Source organism: Centrocercus urophasianus, unplaced genomic scaffold (genome assembly GCF_019232065.1).
Source record: "Centrocercus urophasianus isolate 14NV4802_14NV808 unplaced genomic scaffold, USGS_Curo_1.0 seq_18, whole genome shotgun sequence".
Lineage (NCBI taxonomy): Eukaryota > Metazoa > Chordata > Aves > Galliformes > Phasianidae > Centrocercus > Centrocercus urophasianus.
In genome coordinates, this window is record NW_024884733.1 from 13,761,313 (window position 1) to 13,778,829 (window position 17,517).

Below are 17,517 nucleotides of genomic sequence, written 5' to 3' on the forward strand. Positions count from 1 at the left end.
AGCATTTCTGAAAAAATGGATTAAAGGATTAGAAAAAATCATGCATATGTAAGTACAAAATATGAACTGTAATCAGAAGTACAACAGTATCCCACTGCATAGAAGACTAGATCATATATATGTTATAAGCAAGAAACAAAACTATCTTGTGATGCTTCAGATGCCAGTGAGCAAGCTTTCCACATCAAGCATTTTACAGGAGCTTGCATGCTCTTTAAAGTGATTTTAGTGTTTAAGCTCATAACTATTATATTTGCAAAGTCATATAGTCAGTAGTAGTACCAAAGTTAAGTTCTACATTAATGACCATTTTCATTCAAGGTTTTCTTCAAAAGTTGCCATAATATCACTCTGCAAATTCATATCAATTGTACAAGCCATCTGCAAGAAAGCAAATCAGTGTATTTCTCAGAGCAGTCAGGCAGTAATGAATACTATGCAGGACAAATATTAAGATTTAATGAAAACCTACAAAACTTCTTCCCAAAGAAGTGTATGCTTCCTGCGTTTTTACAAATTTGCTTATGCATACTGTTCAAGTCCTTTCTGAAAAGTGCTGAGCAAGGTGAAAGCTTCAGGAGATTTTATCTGGGTCTATTATGATCTTAGCCAAACTGCGTAATACTGTACATTGAACTGGTTTAGAAACATTTAACCTAAAGCATAATAGCAATTAAAGAGCACTCATTATCTATACCAATAAGACCAGTAAGTTAGTTTTTGAAAGGCTCCATGTTGGTATTTCAGAGTACTACAGTATGGCGCACTTTTGTTGACATGTTGTGTGTTAGCATGTTGAAGAGGAAGAGCAGCTTGCAAAGACTTGAGGTTTGACTTTTTAAAGGGGAATCTCTGCCTACTTAATAATTTGATTTTGTTATGCAATTATTGTAACATTGTATGAATAATAGGAGCACTTCTTTTGTTATGCCGCTTACAGATTTATTTAATCATCCTATTTTATTTTCTGGTCTAACTTCAGATTGCAGAGTTATCTTGTTTTTACTTGTTCAGGTTCTTACTTTGAAGGACCTGAATTTCTTCTCTCAGTTGTGTACTAGAATTGAAACAAAATTAACCAAAAAGAGTCAGCAACTTACTGCTTCTCTCCTTCTGCGTTCTTGTTCCATTTTTCTGGCCAAGTTACGGTCCTGAGCAAGAGGGTGTTGCTGAGCTTCTGGCAATTGTTTGCTCATATCCTCTTCTTTTGGGGGCTTAAAGTCTTTCATTACCATGGCATCCAATCCTGTGCCTTTAGGGACCCTTTAGAGAATGGAGGAGAAACAAGGACAGGCTTGAAATCTTTTTATTTTCTTTTGTAACAAGGCTGTGCAACTCAACAGAATTCTGCAAATAAATCTGAACTTAGCACACAGTACGTGGTTCCATTTTATGAGTTATGATAATTTCTCTTTGCAAGAAGTACAGTGTACACAGTTTTTACATGGTAGTAAGATAAGGCTGCTTGTGTTCTATTTCCAATCTATATGCACACAGGATTTGTATGCATGCTATGCAAAACTTTTACTGAAGTCACATTCTTTCACACATGATTAATTTTCTGTTAGTTTGGACATTTTGCTTCCAAATTCATCCTTCTAAACTAATTGAGTTCTATTTCACTAACTTCAGACAAGGATTTCTGATGTCACTTGACAGATACCTCTCTTGCGTTAAAAACGATGCAGAAGTTAACCAGAAAAAAACTTTTTATGCACTAGTAAATATGAATCACTGAAAACTTACAAAGAGGTATTTATAGAAGATATGAAAGAGTGCAAAGAGGGACTGTCAGATTATGTAAGCAACTAACCAAAACTGATGCTGCTTATAGTGCATGCCAGTGGGGAAGAAAAGCTCTGCTGAATGAGATGGATGCTTTTGCAACTGTTAGGTGTAGGCTGCACCATTATCTATACTAAGTTATGCTAAAGCAGTAGTGCTTAAACAAGGATCCTCTGGGAGGGGAAGGACTTTAAGCAAGATCCAGCATTACTTGCCTGTATGGCAGGATTCCAGATAGACCATTCTGAATGTGAGTTTTACTGTCTAAAGTAGTTCACACTGGCACTACTTTAGCTACATTAGCACCAACTTCTTGAAGACTGTCCTTGAAGATTATCCTACTTGTCCCTTTGGATATCAATTAGATAGGGATTTTTTTGACTATAGATACAGAAAAGTAATGTATTGAGTGCAGGTATGAATTCTGATCATGGCCAGAGGAACTGAGTGCTCCAACAAAAAAGACAACTATTGCATTGCCTAAGCAGTCCAAAGCTAATTCTTCTTTAATTTAGCCCACAGAATTATTCAACTATCCAGATGATTGACCACACACATAGATTGAACACATATAAGCAAAAAAATAGATTGATGTTTAAGCATATGTTGTTACAAACCTCTCTTTTTCCTGCGTTTGCCCAGCTGCTTTCTGTAAGGCTACTTTCCTGAAATGCTTGAAGCTCTCTGCAGATGACTTTATTGGAGCTGGAAGCATCATCATTTTGCACAAGCTTACCCAGGAGTCTATGTTCTTAATTCCTGCGGCCTAAAATTATTCAAAAGAAAAAAAGGGGGTGGGAGGAAACATGGAAGTAGCAATAATACAGCTACTAAAGTTGTTTTTTTTTTCACTTCAATTACCCATTTTCTACTTAGTTCCTACATTAGCACAATGCTGTTTTCAGGGAACTTAGTGTAGAAAACCTACAACAAAAAATTCTTCACTTTTCTAAGAATATTTGAGCAAATAAAGCAATCTAAGCAGACTTCAGTACATTTTTTCAATGTTTTCATCAGTGTTGAAATTCTCTAGCAAAGCAGTTTAATAACCAGTAGCAATTGCAGCTCTTACGCAGTTTCTTCTGCTCGCTTCTCTAATTTTAATTCTAGAAAACATGAATTCACAAGACAGCACCTACCCTTTCTGGAAAACTCTGGGATTTTGTCTCTGGAGTCTTTGTACCATTAGGTGTATTACAATGACCTGATGGAAGAATAAAAATGGGGTTTTTATTCATGTAGACTTTGTGGATTTTGTTACCTCAAATTAAAATAATTTGTTTAGTCAATCTAAAAAATGACTTAATTCACACTACAGAATTTTCAAAATTAAATCACGTGGTTCAAAATGACAAAAACATTCCCAAATACTGGTAGCATTTCCTAATATTCAAGCTGAACGGAACCACTGTTCTACAGGTTGATGCAGTTCAATTCAACTACATGCATTCTGTTTTTTCCCTCAAGTTTTCTACGGAAGAAGTTATTAACAGAAAAGTTTTTCTTCAACACTAAGAATGGCTGGAACACATATTATTGCAGGAACAGTCAAACACCACTGTTACTGAAAGGGGTCAGATAGCTCCTCTCAAAATTAAATGCTGAAGCTCACACATACTCAAAGGCAGTTTAATCATGAAATAATTCCTGTATTCCTCCCCCTCCCCTTCCCCCAAAGCTGTCTGCACATGCAGAATTGAACGAGGAAGGGAAGGAGAGATAGTAGGACAAATTAAATGGAAGATCAGAGTCAAAATTTAAGAAGACTAAAGGCTAAGCAGTAGACAATAGTTTTGGCTATGCTTGCATCCCCCTGCTAACCCTGTGAGCATGAAGCAGTAAGCTTCATTCATTCCTGCTTGTTTTCCCAACCCTTCAACGTATAGAAACAATCACAATCCTGGCGCTATATGTGGTACACAGGACAGGAATTTGAATTCCAAAGGGGCAGAATATAGTAAGTTAAGTCTATTTGATTCACCTATTACACATTTTAAAATTCTTCCTTATTATTTTTTTTAAGTACAGTAGAAGAACTATCCTTTGTCCAGAGTTGAACAACTAATCTGTGATATTTCAATTAGGTTTTGCCAAAGCTTGTTCCCACCCTGTTCAATCATATGCAAGGAATGGTGTAGAGGGAACAAAACCCAAGTAATTGTGTCTGGTAACACTCAGATTTAAGTGAGGGCACTCTGTACCTCGCTGTGCAGTCTTGAGTTTGCAATATGCATGAAGTCTGACACATTCTGCTATGGAATACAGCTTTCTGGAGACCTGCTTACTTGTAATCTCATGGAATAAACTTGCAGTTACTTGACATCACTTTACTATCAGATCCTCATCACAAAACTGGAGATAGTTACTCAAAAAGCATAAAGTGCTCTTAGGGAATGAGCTGCCTTGGAGAATCAGCAGAAAACAATCGAGGGCCAGCAAAATTCTGTGCAGATTGGAGGTTCAATCAACACTCTCAAGCTTTCTGGAATACTGAATTATCTTTAGTTAACTTTCTGAAGTCAGTACTAAGTCATTTTGCTTTCTGTATTTTAGTGCAGAACGAGAAAGGAGCTGTAACATTTTTTTCCTTAACAAAAAAACCAAAACAAAACAACAAACCAACCCCACACCAAAAACACAGAAAATAAAAGCAAGTGTTTTGTCAACTGATTCATGCACAAGTGTTAAACATTTTATTTCTTCAAGACAGATTCATAGACATTTAACTTTCTGGCCTTTAAATCAATTGGTTCTGATTATGGCAGTACATACTCTGCTCTTGGCTAATAGATATTGAATCAGCAGCTCTCTCACTGGCCTTGCTTTGAACTTCATCTAGATTAACTAATGTTTTTTCAGTTTTAGTCCCATCAGCATCATCAGCAGGGGAGGTTGTATTGGATACCTAGAAGAGAAATAGAGAAATTAGACTTCAAAACATACTCTGATAACATGTTAGTTCTTGCTATATGATAATGTATTAACGTGTTCAAAGCCATGTTGAGAAAGACAGTTTAGTATCCAAAGATAGAAGAGATCATGCTGTGGCAATGACATCAATAGCTTCTTTATGCAGAGGCCCTCCTAAGCAGCATGCTCTCCAAGAGCATGGAGATGGTGTTTAAATATTTCACAGAAAGAAAAAGCCTCTAGATTCTTGTTAAGCTTCTGGAGCTTGATATTTCTAGAGAGCAAGAGCACACAGTATGAATTGTTCATCTCTCTGCACAGCTGTAGGTTTACAGGTGAGCTTTTGACATATATGACTACAAGGACTACCTGAATTTAAACTTCAGCACTGAAAACGAGAATAAGTGAGTCTTATAGTGCATTATAAAGTTGATGCACTTCAGTCAATGCCAAACTCTTCCTTTTTATATTGTGTCCAATGAATTCATGCTCCTATTGAAGGATGAGAATCACATATTTAGTGGGCTTTTAGGTAAATGTTTTATTATTGTTCTAAAGTGGCTTTCTTTGCATCAGACTCAAGACTGGAGTGTTACATCAATTTAAAGAAATAGATATGCCTTAAAATAGTTATTTGAAATAATGTATTGGAGAGATGTATTCACCTCTGGAACAGCCTGTGCACACTGGATATCAAAAGGCTGATCTGTCCTTCGAGCAGTCTGAGGCATTTGCTTGACTGAAGTATCTTGCAAAGCACATACACCTGCAAGCATACCTGAGAAAGAAGAGGTGAATGGTTTCCCAGAACCTACACACTGCAGTTCTGCATCTCACTGTTTAGAGCTGTGGATTTGCCAACTACAAAGGCTACCTAGCTACTTTGTAGCTACCAACTGCAAAACTACCTAGCTGCACTATGACTTTTTTTTATTAGGTTTTAATTTTTTTTTTTTTTCAGATTATCAACTACCAGCTGTCTTTTACTAAACAACTGAGGAGTGTCTGAATTGAGACCTTCTGATTGAAGAGAAAGAAAACAATTTCTTAATCACATTTCATAGTGACTTATAGCTGATATGTTTAGATAACTGATCAGTTCAGAAGGCCTGTGGTGCTAGTGCAGCTAATAAGTACTTCATATGTTAACTTGAACAATGATGGCAAAAAATTAAGCATTTAACTCCTGCCTTGAAGTACTTCCTGTAACTTTAGGTTCATTAAGGCATCACTGCCTCCAGTTGCTGGCTCTCTTCATTGAGGGAGGGAGGCATGAACCTCTCTGTTTTAATAGTGTTCTATCCCAGTCTTAGCGCCAGAGTAATCAAACTATATCCTATTTGACATACTTTTGCTTATACCATGCTCCTAATTAGTCCATATCATGTAAAAACCTTTGCTATTACTCACCCAATAACTTCCAAAATTTCAAGATAAGCTTACTGAGCAGTGTGAACACCAATTCTACCACCTTTCTTTCTTCAAGGTTCACTCAAATAGCCATGATTCTTGCCATAAAGTTGTTACCTGAGGGAGACTTAGCATTTTGTTCTGCTGATTTAAGAGATCTACTCTGTAAAGGCTTAAGCTTCTGCAGCACAATGGGAGACAACAGCTGTGGTTCAGGTGATCCATGGTTTTGCAAGCTACTAGCAACAGATGAGGGCTGTACTTGCAGAACAGCATTGTAGGACATTCTCTGTAAGCACAGTGATGTTCTCTGGGAAGAGAAGGCACTAATTAATATGCTCAAAAAAAAATCTTAATTTAACAACTGTTTGATTCTCTCTCTCCCTCCCTTTACAGCATTTTTCAGGTGCAGTAGTCCTTTTGTAGTGTGGCGTTCATGAGAGTTTAGTTGACAAATCCCGGTGGAGTAAAATCCCCTGCTTTGGTCTGATAGATAGAAGCCCACCAGATCATCACTTTGTGTTTTGTTGTTTTTTTAAGTTTTTTTTTTTTGTTGTTGTTTTATTAAGTTTTATTAAGGACTTTTGGTGGGTGGCAGAGAAGGAAGGAAGCATTCTCTGTCCTCTCCCCACCTTCATCCAACAGAGAACTTCCAGTATTCATAATGGGTAAAAATCTCAGAAGTTTTTACACTCATCTTCCATAAAAAAGCAAAATATACCTTTATTAAGTAGATTTTACATTACTGAGTCAGTCCTACAGAGCAAGTAGTATTCAAGCTATGTTCATTATTTCCTGCTTATCTTGTGCACTTCCCAATACTGTCGGATGTACCAATTAACTACTGAGATGAAAAGTTATATCCACAACAGTCAGTTTACCTTAGGTTGTTCCAAAGAAGTTAGACTGTTTTGCCTCATTCCACTCTGTCCTGAGCATGTTTCTGTAACTGTAAATTCAGTGAGGTGGGCAGAAAGAGAGGAATGGGAAAAAAAGAAAGTCACTGCATATGTAGCATTATTTACACATACAAGTCATAAGACCGGTGTGTACCCGAAGAGCCAAACTCCACATGGAAAGGAATGGTCTTATCTTGCATACTTCAGTTTGATGTGTTACGGAACTTTTCCCAGATTTAACACATACAAATCCCTGCAGGATCAAAATCTTTGCTACCCTCAGTGATTCCACTATTTGCTTTTCTGCATTCAAGGGCAAGTGTGGGATTCATCTAACTTAAGACTGTTGCCTCATATGGATGCCTACCACTCAAATGTGGGGGAGGATCTACTCTGCCCCGGAAGAATAAGAAGTGTTCCACATAGAAATTCCAGCATCATGATGCTACAGCACCACACTACACCATGAACAAATGTGAGAAATCTTAAGCACCTTGGCAGATTTTGGCACTCCAGCCAGCATTGTTGCCATTTTGTCCCTAGGCTTAGGAACAAAACCTTACCCACAAGATAACGCTCCTCTGGTATTGCAGACCAGACAGTGAAAATAAGTTCAACTTTCAATTAGTAGTTAAAAAAAAAGAAAAAGAAAAGAGAGAGGCAATGCAAAAACCCACAGAAGTAAGCTGTAGCCTGGTGGTCAGGTCTCTGTCAGACACACAGACTTCTTTCTAACAGATTTTAGTTTCTGCAGTTCTTCACTGTTGTTTCGTTATTAATTTTTAACTCAGTTTTGAGACATTCATTTAATAACAACTAGAATTGAGTCCTCAACATAGAAGAAACCTGTATGAATTATTTAAGTCCTTGGTAAGCATTTGGAGCAATAGGTGCAAATTAGGAAGACAGATATTCTGCCCCGACAGAAACAAAAGAAAGCTTTCTGACCCGATTCAGAGTCACTGCTGTCTGAGGAGCTGGAAGCACTGCTAGTGCTGCTGCTTGAGTCCGAGGAGCTGCTAGTGTTGCTGCTTTCACTCAGTCGGCTTGGTCTAATACTGGACTCAGCATTACTTTCAACTGCAGAATAAAAAGGAAGACTTTGAAACATCCTGCAGTAGGTCTCCATCTACAAGCCTAGGATCTTCTTTGTAAGGGCTGTTTTCCCATATGACTGCTAGTCTTCTACCATTACCCTGTCATCTTTCCAGCAGATTCAAGACCTTTATAGAACAGAGATTTATCGGCAGTGAGCTTGGGTAAATGAAATAGCCAATTAAGAGCTGCAAACACACAACTTACAAGCCTAAACTAGGTTAAGATATGTGCTATTGTATGACACAATTCAAGCATGGTTTCCACCGTAGTTTTTCCTGCTCTTAAGTCTGGTTGTGCTTATTAGTGCTGCCAGGTTTGCATACTGAGGCCTTTGCTATAGTTGGTTCTCCTCTTTCCTACACTATGTGTAATCTAGAATTATCTTTTGCCACCTCCTCACCGTATGACTGTTTTACATCCGCAGGGTTAGCTTAAGCTTAGTTTACAATCTTGTTCAGACAAAAAAGCTTTTCCTCGAAGTTGTTTCTCCAGTGGAAGCTTGGGAAACAAGAAGCCTTATACCAATATACCTATTTTCTTAGACACACATTCGCTAAATGCTAGCTTCAGTTCTCCCTTGTAATGAAGCCAAATACCAATTTAAAATATTTTCTAGCCTGCCTCCTCCATCTTCACCCAACATTACGTTAATAACTTAATTGCTTCTTGTAGCTTTTATTTCTAGGATATTTTAAAGTCATTCAACTAGCTTTCTCTATTTAGTGTTGGCTATCAGCTATAGCCTGACAGTTACGGGGCTAGTAAAGTTTGTGTCATGTCTTCTATTGCAAAAGTGAAAAATGTTATTTTTACTTTTATTCAAGGATTAGATAGGAGAAATAAGGAAGAGGTTTTATACAGGACAAGTAGCTGCCTGTTCCTATGGTGTCACAGCAGCAAATGCAATCTTAAAACCTAGCAAAGAGAAATCTAAGACCTTAAATATTCTGAAGAAAAAGTCTCCATTTACATAACAGTACACAGGCCAAATTGCCACTTCAAGATTTTTGTTGCAAATAAATGAAATTCACATTACATTTGTAGTTCTCTTTCTTTGGATTTATCTGACCATTGACATCCAGTAGTCTCTTCTCCAGTTCTTGTTTCCTCTCAGAAAGAAGCTGCTCTTTTGACTTCATTGCTTTTTTGGCTGTGTGAGATAGAAGTTAACACCTCAGCAAAACAGAGAATTGATCTGTTTGTTCTTTTGAAACATAATTTATTCTACATACCATGCTGCTTTCTTGGTCTCTTCCTCAAACAGGTTGCCACATATTTCTCTAATTCTCTGAGTGTTGAAGCCTTTAAAGTTTCAAAGTCTATTTCTATCTCATCAGGGCTAGAATTCCTCAGTGATGGTTCTCTTGATTGTATTATATGGACTACTTTCCCAAGCTTATCTCCAGGCAGCTTATTTATGTTCAAACTCAACTGCCTTTTCTCATCATAAGTCATAGGCTTGGCACCATCTTCATCTTCTGACTTATGTGCCAACAAGACCTGCTGGATGGTTTTCTTTGATTGACTGCAAAAAGAAATTTACTGCAGTAACTGTAGTTTAAAATAATTTTACACCCACACAAGTCCCCCGCACTTACATGTTTGAAGACTGCTTTTTCTTAGATTTCTTGTGTTTCAGATCTTTCTTCTTTTGAATCAGGCTTGCTTTAGCTTTTTCCTTGTTCTTCCCCTTTTCTCTCTTAGCCTTCTCTTTTTTCTTTTTTGATCTAGGTAAGGATGCTCTGGTCAAAGCCCGCAACTGCTGGTGAACAGCTTTAAGCTATCAAAAGAAAAATAAAAAGCTGAGAGTCTTAAGTAATGTAATAGGAATGGTGAACTGGTTCTATATGTAAAAATCAGATCTCTGGCTTATAATGGATATTAATGTTTGCTCTCCAAACAAGACTTGTTTTTTAAACATCTTAGTCTATTCAAAAAAATAAAAATAGTCACAGACAAGATGATTAGAAAATAAAGCTACTTATTTTTTTTTTGCAGGCTTGTCTAAGAGCATGCATCTTCCAACAAACTGTGAAAACTAAATAGCAAAATAAGAAATTCACTGTAGTACTGTCCAGCGGCTTCTCTTCAATTTCAGGTATTTGGGAAACATGTAAATGCTTTATGTGGTTACTGCATTGAGCTAGCTGGGCTGGGCATGGGCATCTTCAATCTGCAAACCCAAGGTACTTTATTCCCAGCTAGCTGTTTTGTATCACATGTTGACATAGCTTTATAGGAAGTTTATTTAAACCTCTAATAGATTATAAAGAGGAATTAGACTGAGAATATAGTTTTCAACCACACTGAAATACTTAACTGTGGTGAGGCTGTCTTGTAGAATTAGTTATCTTCAGGCCAATATTCGTGAACTCATGTTTTATGTCCTACTCTGGGAAGAAATGAACGCTAAGTTGTTCCTTATTTGACTAGCAGAACCAAAACTTACTCCCTCCCTGGATTATAGATACAGTAGCAGCTTGACTTGTTATGTCAGGCAAAAATTAGAACTATCACACTGTTAGATAGTAAGACACAGCCATGATATTCATGCTGTTGGCAGTAGTTGAAAAAACTTTATTTTATTTTATACTAAGCTTTCTAACATAGAATTTATGACTTGCTTTTATGTGTCTCAAAAGCATATTCCTGACTATGTAAAGGAGCTAACACACCTTGACAGACTGAGCATAAGAGAGCTTTTTAGCCGTATAAAATGAAGCAAATGCCATTCAGAAGCATGTGACTCTGTGTGTGGAGTACCTGGATGCTGTCATCCATGGTATCATGGCAACAGTCTTATTTTTGTTCAAAAGACATGTCTTATCTAAAAAAAATGCTAGGCAAGAGCACTAGATGACATTTCAATAGAAACAGTTTGTATTTGCTGAGGCACTTTCAGATTGTTAATGTTTGGAAGTACTTCCAAACAGAATCAAGTTTAGTTTTTCAAAATCCAAGTGACTGTAGAGTCCTGTAAACACTGATTCTTGGTGCTAAGCCTTAGAATAGACAATTGCAAAGGCACTACCAGAGACATTACAATCACGATGTTGACTCCTAGTAGTTACCTGCTCCTGAAGTTTTGCAAGGTACACTGTTCTCTCCTTTTTAAAGTCTTCAGATGATTTTTCTTCTGAAGAGTCATCACTGCTGCTGTCACTGGAATAAGCTTTTGTAATTTCTCTTGCATGCTGTGGCAGAAGAACACTTGTAGCTGGTTCATCAGGAATTTTGGCAAAGTGAGTCTCAAAAACATCCTAAAGGATTTTGTTTAGGAACAGCAAATAAACATCTCAGATTTCTCAAAGCATTGTGAAGCTCCTGTTAGTTTTCTAGAACTACACATCGGAGGAGCTGATCACAGCAGGTGGTACATCAGGGCCTAAATGACCAAGAAAATCCTCAAGTCTTTTTCTATTTCAAATCTGACTTCAGTAAAAACTCACCTGAAGTTTTTTTGCCATGGCAACCACTTCATGGTCTGGAGAATTACGTTTGTAGCAATTCATGAACATTAATCTAACATCTGTGGCAAATTCTTGTATATCTCTATATTCAAAATTATCCATTTTTTTCTAGGGGGAAAGAAAGTGAATAGAAGTTTAGGCATTAACTTTAGAAGTGGCTCCATAGCCTTGGTATAAATTGACTAACCAACTCAGTCCCAGAGCGATCTGCCTAGTATTTGTAGGCTACTGACCACCAGTATCCACCTGGAGGAGGGTTAATTTTCACAGAAAAGGTGAAAGGTGTCACAAATATCCAGTGCTTGAGGATTCTAGGCACTACAGATGTTGAAGGGGTTTGGACAGAAGCAGAAGTAGGCAATATGAAACATTTTGTTTTGTATAACACTAGCAACAGCATCACACAGACTGAAAGAGACTTAATATGCTTTACTAGCAGCCTGATTAAAAAGGTAATTCTCAGCACTACTGCTATTAGCTTGTGGATTAGCCAGTATGTACATAGTCACCACGAGGCTCTGAAGAACTTCAGTAAACAGTTGCTTTTTAGTGAGCAGAGCAGCTGTTCTCTCAAACTATTTCTTTCAAATGAAAAGCAGCTTTCATGACTTTTTCAGCTAATGCTATTAAAATCCAGCATGATTACACAAGTTATTTAAGTGAAGAAGTTGTCCAATCCCCTCTAAAACATACTTACTTTAATGGTTCCCAAGTCTGCAGGACATTTGGTGATCCCTTTTTTCTCACCAAGTGAGAAGGATACAACATCTGCAGATTTTAAGAAAGGCCATGCATATGCTGAATGTTTCTTTGAGAACATTTCTTTAAGAATTTCATTACAATATTTTAGTTGTTTTGACAACTGAATCTTTTTAAGAACTCTAGGTGATTGCTGAGAATCTGGTAAGCCTTTCTTCAGAATCTTCTTTGGTATCATACATTCATTTTCACCTTTGCATGTCTTAACAGTTTTTCTTTCATTACATGTTGCAGAAGATTCACTGCTCGTTGTGAGTATTGAAGTAGTAGGAGTTGTAGTGTCGGCCTTCCTTTTCACACCTTTTTTTGTCTAGAAAAATGAAATCTTTAAGTTTAAAAGATGTACATCCAGAACAGTGGGAGGTCAGCTTTGAAACCATACAAAAAAAAAAAAAAAAAAAAAAAAGTGTCAAGAATTCTACAAGTATCAAAACCAAAAGAACGTAGTATTTCCCCAAGTTTAGACTGAGAATCTGCAAGACATTATGAGCCAACATCAAGCTTACTTTTAAGTTTAAAGGAAGGAATGGGAAGTAGGTTGTGGGTAGCTTTTAGCCAATTGAGAAGACTCAAAGAAACCAATAGGTTATGAAATACTCAAGTGACTACTATGGAAAGCAAAAAAAGTTACTGCAGTTTATGTTAAACTGGCAGAACGATTTATGTCTATAATTTTTTTAAACCCCAAGTGGTATTTGGTCTAGAGGAGGTGAACTTGCTTTGCCCGTTCGTGTTCAGATCTGTAGTAAATGTAAATATACACTGTAAGAGGACCTAGTACACGTGCCTTGTTGGAAGCGGATAAAGAAAGCTAAGCCAATACAAGCCTGTTCATTTGATCAGAAGTGTCAGACATCCACATACAATTCATACAGCAATTAACAAATGCTTTTGTGAGCTATGAACACCTTTCCCAGCTAGTTAGTGTTTCAACTAATATGCTATTTTGGGAACTCAAGCACTGTAATTGAAAACATGAGAAGTTTTTAAATAGAACTTAGAAAAATCTTATTTCAATACTAAAACCTTTATCTGGATCACAAGGAAAGAATTCCTACATCAAGGCAAAACTTGCAAAAGTGTGGAAATACACTCGAGAACGAGCTTTTTAGTTTACTTTGAGGAAAAACAATCTTCAATTGATATTTATAAAAAAAATGAACATCTACCAAGCAGTCATTCCAATTTCTGCATGCTTTCTAGAAATAATAGTAGCCCAGTTATTTAACAGAGACCTAAAATATATATTAGATCTCTTATTATCCTCTGTCACAATAGAAGTTTTGAAGAGATCCTGCAATAAACATGACTTTTTTGGTCTTGCTGTTCATGCCTGGAGCAGTGATTTCAATACCTTTCATTCCAAAAGTTATTTGAGGTAACTTACTTTTGTGATAGGGATGGCAGCTGGCATTAAAGTAGTCAGCTGAGCTGCAGACAAAGGAGGTGGTGTGGCCTTCTGTAGCTCTTGAGTTATTGCTGTAGGCTGCTCACCACTTTCAGGTTGTTTCTGCCTTGTTCTCTGTTTAGATGAAGTCCCACTGTTTGGCTGCTGAGGTTCTGGTTATTTTTAAAAAGTTTTAAGTTATGCCTTAAATAGTGCAGTTGATCATAGTGGACACTTTTAAATAATACATCTTCCACACACGAACTATATAAGTAACAAATACAAATAAAAGCTTTGATATATAGAGCAATGTTTTTTATCCTCTACTCAACTCCTCTATCTCAGCTAGAGCACTGTGTCAAGTTATGGATAGTTGGCATCAAGGAAACTGCGGATTAACCTCAGAGAAGTGATTTAATAGACAACATGCTAAGCCCCCTATATTGTAAGAAAGAGAAGTACTTGCAGAGAAAACACCAAATCATTCTGCATACACGTGAAATTATAGTCTTTAAAACATTTCAAAATTCATACAAGTTGCATGTTTGTGTACGTAAAGGATATAAGTGGTCTTAAATGGCTTCAGTATGAGAAAGACTGACTTATGAGTGTATAATTGTCATAATTTAAGACCTGCTCAGTTTCCAATGCATTTCTCAAAATTTCTGGGAACTGCTTATACCTGCTCAACAAACACTTACTTCCTATTAAGGTGCAACATCTTTTCATTAGATCTAACATAGATCCAGCAACTGACATCAGTTCCAGGCCCACTTGGGAGACTACCTTGAAGGCCTCCAAATTCATCCACTGGGATGCATGTACAATTCAACACACTAAATAGTCCACTTCTATTAATAAATTTATTTGTCTGGCAGTGTTGAAAGAAGAATTTTGTTCAAATGAAACATTTTTCAAGGTAATGAAGCAGGTTACAAGAGCAATTAAGACAACACAGGAGGTCAAAGATGAGTAATGAGTTGAAGCTAATCTCCTGGACCATTTTAATTAGGCTTCCCAGTGTAATTTGTAGTATCTACTACGTAATTTCCTCATTAGTTTGAGATGTCTTGTCCACAAGAAAGATGATTCAGTCAAGAGCACTGTTTCATATATAAAACTATGCTATTGCTCTACTGATGGTGTTGTCAGTTCTCATTCTGGTGAGTGTTTTTCCCTCGTCTTAAATACATTTCATTAGTAGAAAGTTCCTTTACAACATTACGGCTGCACTGAATCTGCCAAAGCTTTGCAGTGGTGTTACTGGTCTGGTATATTCTGGGAAAGATAGAGAGCATCCCAGCTACTCCTGTGCTGAGTTGTGACAAGTTACAGAGGACTCTCTGTTCCCAGCTTTTATTTAACGTTAACAATTCAGCACAAAGCCATTACCTTCTGTCAGCTTTTCTTTTCTTTTTCCTTTGTTGGGCATCAGTATTTCTTCTGGTGGCATTTGTGCTATTTTCTGCATGAACACTTTTTCTAGTTCTTGGGCCATAAACACAATGTCATCACCTGGCTGCAAAATATGGTTGATAGTATTCAGAGTGCAGGAGGAAAAGCTGCAGTAATAAAGTGCTACTTTTTCAACTAACCGTAGTCTACATTGAACAGATAGCAACACGTCACCTGTATCAGAGAGACACCAGTCATCCCTGTTCCCTATCTAATAGCCCCTTTCCCCCACCCTGCCCTGTCCTATTTGCTCATACAATCACATGCTTCCCATAGCAAAGGGAAAAGGGAGCGGGGCTGCAATTCCTTTTTTCATTCCTATGATCTGAAGAAAGCTCAAAGACACTTAAGCATAGCCAAAGCTCAAGGAGATACTCATGCTTCAGCTTAAGTTAGTTTGTCTTAAGCTTAATGAAGGAGAGAAGCATGCCTCAGAGTAACTAACCTTGGACTTGTCTGGCTGTTACACTGTGTTGTAAGCTGTGCAAAATAAACCTTGAAGTTTCGCCAGCAGAACCCTCATGTTATGATAACTATGCATTCAGATGTTAGCAGCAAGTTAAGCCTCACCTCTGTCTGCAGTTAAACCTAGCAGCAAAGCCCTCTCCCAATTCAAATGGAACTAGCTTCAAGAAACGTTGAAAACATTGACAAGTACTATAGGTAGTTAGAAGTATCCACTAATTCAGACTTGTTGGCGTTCATTACAATTGATTACCAATAAGAGGTGTTAGTTTCACTTACCTTGTTATATATGTAGCAGTTCAGGAACATAGTTTTGAAGTCATCAATGCATTCTGCAGCTTTTGTGTAGTAATTATGTTCCAGACGCTTTTTAATTGTGCTCAGGTCCATAGGTTTCTTTATAATACTGTAGTAATCCTGTGTTTTTCAAAGAATCACAGCAAATCTCTTGAATATTAGGACATGATGATTCTGACACAATTACAAAAATTAGATTGCAAGAGAAAAAACTGCGTTACGTTTCATGGCACATTACGTACAATTAATCTCAGACATGAGAGAAGTAAAAATACCTAGTTTGGAAAATAAAGAATTGGAGAAGCCACGGTGTTAACACCTTTCTACTCATTTGCCATAAGCAGTACCTTCCAGGTAATTCGAAATATTTGGAATGCTGTGTCAATTATTGATGTTTTCATTTGACTGAAAAAGCTGGGGTGATCCAATATTTGAGTATAAAGATACCTAAATTAAGACTTCTTGTCACAAGACCTTGTGTTCAGTCCAGGAATGTGCTAGTGATTTTGTACATGGCAAAAATCACAGTGCAGTGCATCAAATTGGATCCAGATTTGCCTATTTATTTTAGGATCAGATCTGCTTTTTCATCACAAAGTATTTAGAAAGAGGTTAGCAACTTCCCATTTAAAAAAATAGTCAAAAAGAAAAAACACTATACCCAGTATTAAGAAACACAGTTCAATTAGTGGGGAATTAGAAGAAAGACAGCACAGATTACCAAAATCAGGAAGCTCTATAAGGCCCATGTAAGCATTTTTATTCCTTGAAGAAATATTGATTTGCAACAGTCTCAGAAAGGAAAGTGAACAAAGATGCAGCACTCAGTATTAATCAGCAAGAGAAAGCATAGTTTTCTTGTACTTGGAAATGATTAAAGCAGTTATCATGCTAAAGTAGATTTCTAATATTAATTCACAAATACTGCAATACTTCATGGGATAATACTCTATTTCTGAAACAGTCCTTACAGGAAGATTCAGTGCTGCTGCATCTACAGGTTGATGAAATGGCCAGGAAAAGTTGTGTCGCCACATGGCTTTCATGACCACTCTCTGTAAGTACTGAAGTTGGTTTGTTTGACACCCACTATTTTTGCTGTTTATGTATTCTGGTGGAGGAGGATTAGTAATAAGACAATGACGCTGGCTTGGAAGAGACATCTTCAGCAAGAACATACATCCACTTGTTCCAAGATCTTCATTACACATCTAACCTGAAGGGAGGAAAATTGCTATTCAGTAAAGACATCTAGATCTACTGCCACTTGGTGTGTTCATATTCTGTTTGAGAGTTGTCAGTGATAGAGTTACAGACACACAGTTATGATTTAACAGAAACATACTTGTTTTACAGCATCCAGTTGGATGTGTTGAATTACCACGTCCAGTTCTTTAAGTTATAAATAGTTACATTTGAAAAGGATTAAAAAAGGCTTGCTGAGTTCTGCAAGATTTCCCTGGGAATAAGCTGCCTCAGGGGTTCATCGATCAAAGTCTAGGAAGACATTCTCTACATCCTCATCTCAACAGATGGAGTCTTACAGAAAAGGTTGACCTAAGAATCAGCTTTACAGAGTACA

General features: G+C 37.1%; 1 protein-coding gene across 1 annotated transcript; it reads right to left on the bottom strand.

The window, feature by feature from the left end:
- Positions 1 to 312: 312 nt before the first annotated feature.
- Positions 313 to 17,098, bottom strand: BRDT (bromodomain testis associated). Its single transcript, XM_042819467.1, has 19 exons — positions 16,907 to 17,098; positions 15,918 to 16,055; positions 15,111 to 15,237; positions 13,719 to 13,891; positions 12,270 to 12,641; positions 11,552 to 11,680; positions 11,174 to 11,362; positions 9,701 to 9,882; positions 9,335 to 9,627; positions 9,139 to 9,252; positions 7,953 to 8,084; positions 6,987 to 7,054; positions 6,223 to 6,415; positions 5,361 to 5,473; positions 4,558 to 4,690; positions 2,925 to 2,989; positions 2,403 to 2,551; positions 1,101 to 1,263; positions 313 to 381 (listed from the first exon to the last, which is right to left on the bottom strand). The coding sequence occupies exons 1-19, from the start codon at positions 17,096 to 17,098 to the stop codon at positions 313 to 315; spliced, it is 2,994 nt and encodes a 997-aa protein (XP_042675401.1).
- Between the last annotated feature and the right edge of the window lie 419 nt (positions 17,099 to 17,517).

Bases quoted from the DNA above. Each gene is read 5' to 3' on its own strand.
- BRDT (XM_042819467.1), bottom strand. From the start codon at position 17,098: ATGTCTCTTCCAAGCCAGCGTCATTGTCTTATTACTAATCCTCCTCCA. The intron at 9,883-11,173 runs GTAACTACTAGG...TTCTTTTGATAG, and splicing joins TTGCAAAACTTCAGGAGCAG to CTTAAAGCTGTTCACCAGCA. The intron at 8,085-9,138 runs GTAATGTGAATT...TTTATTCTGCAG, and splicing joins AAAGAAAGAGAACTACAAAT to TTGAAAGTAATGCTGAGTCC.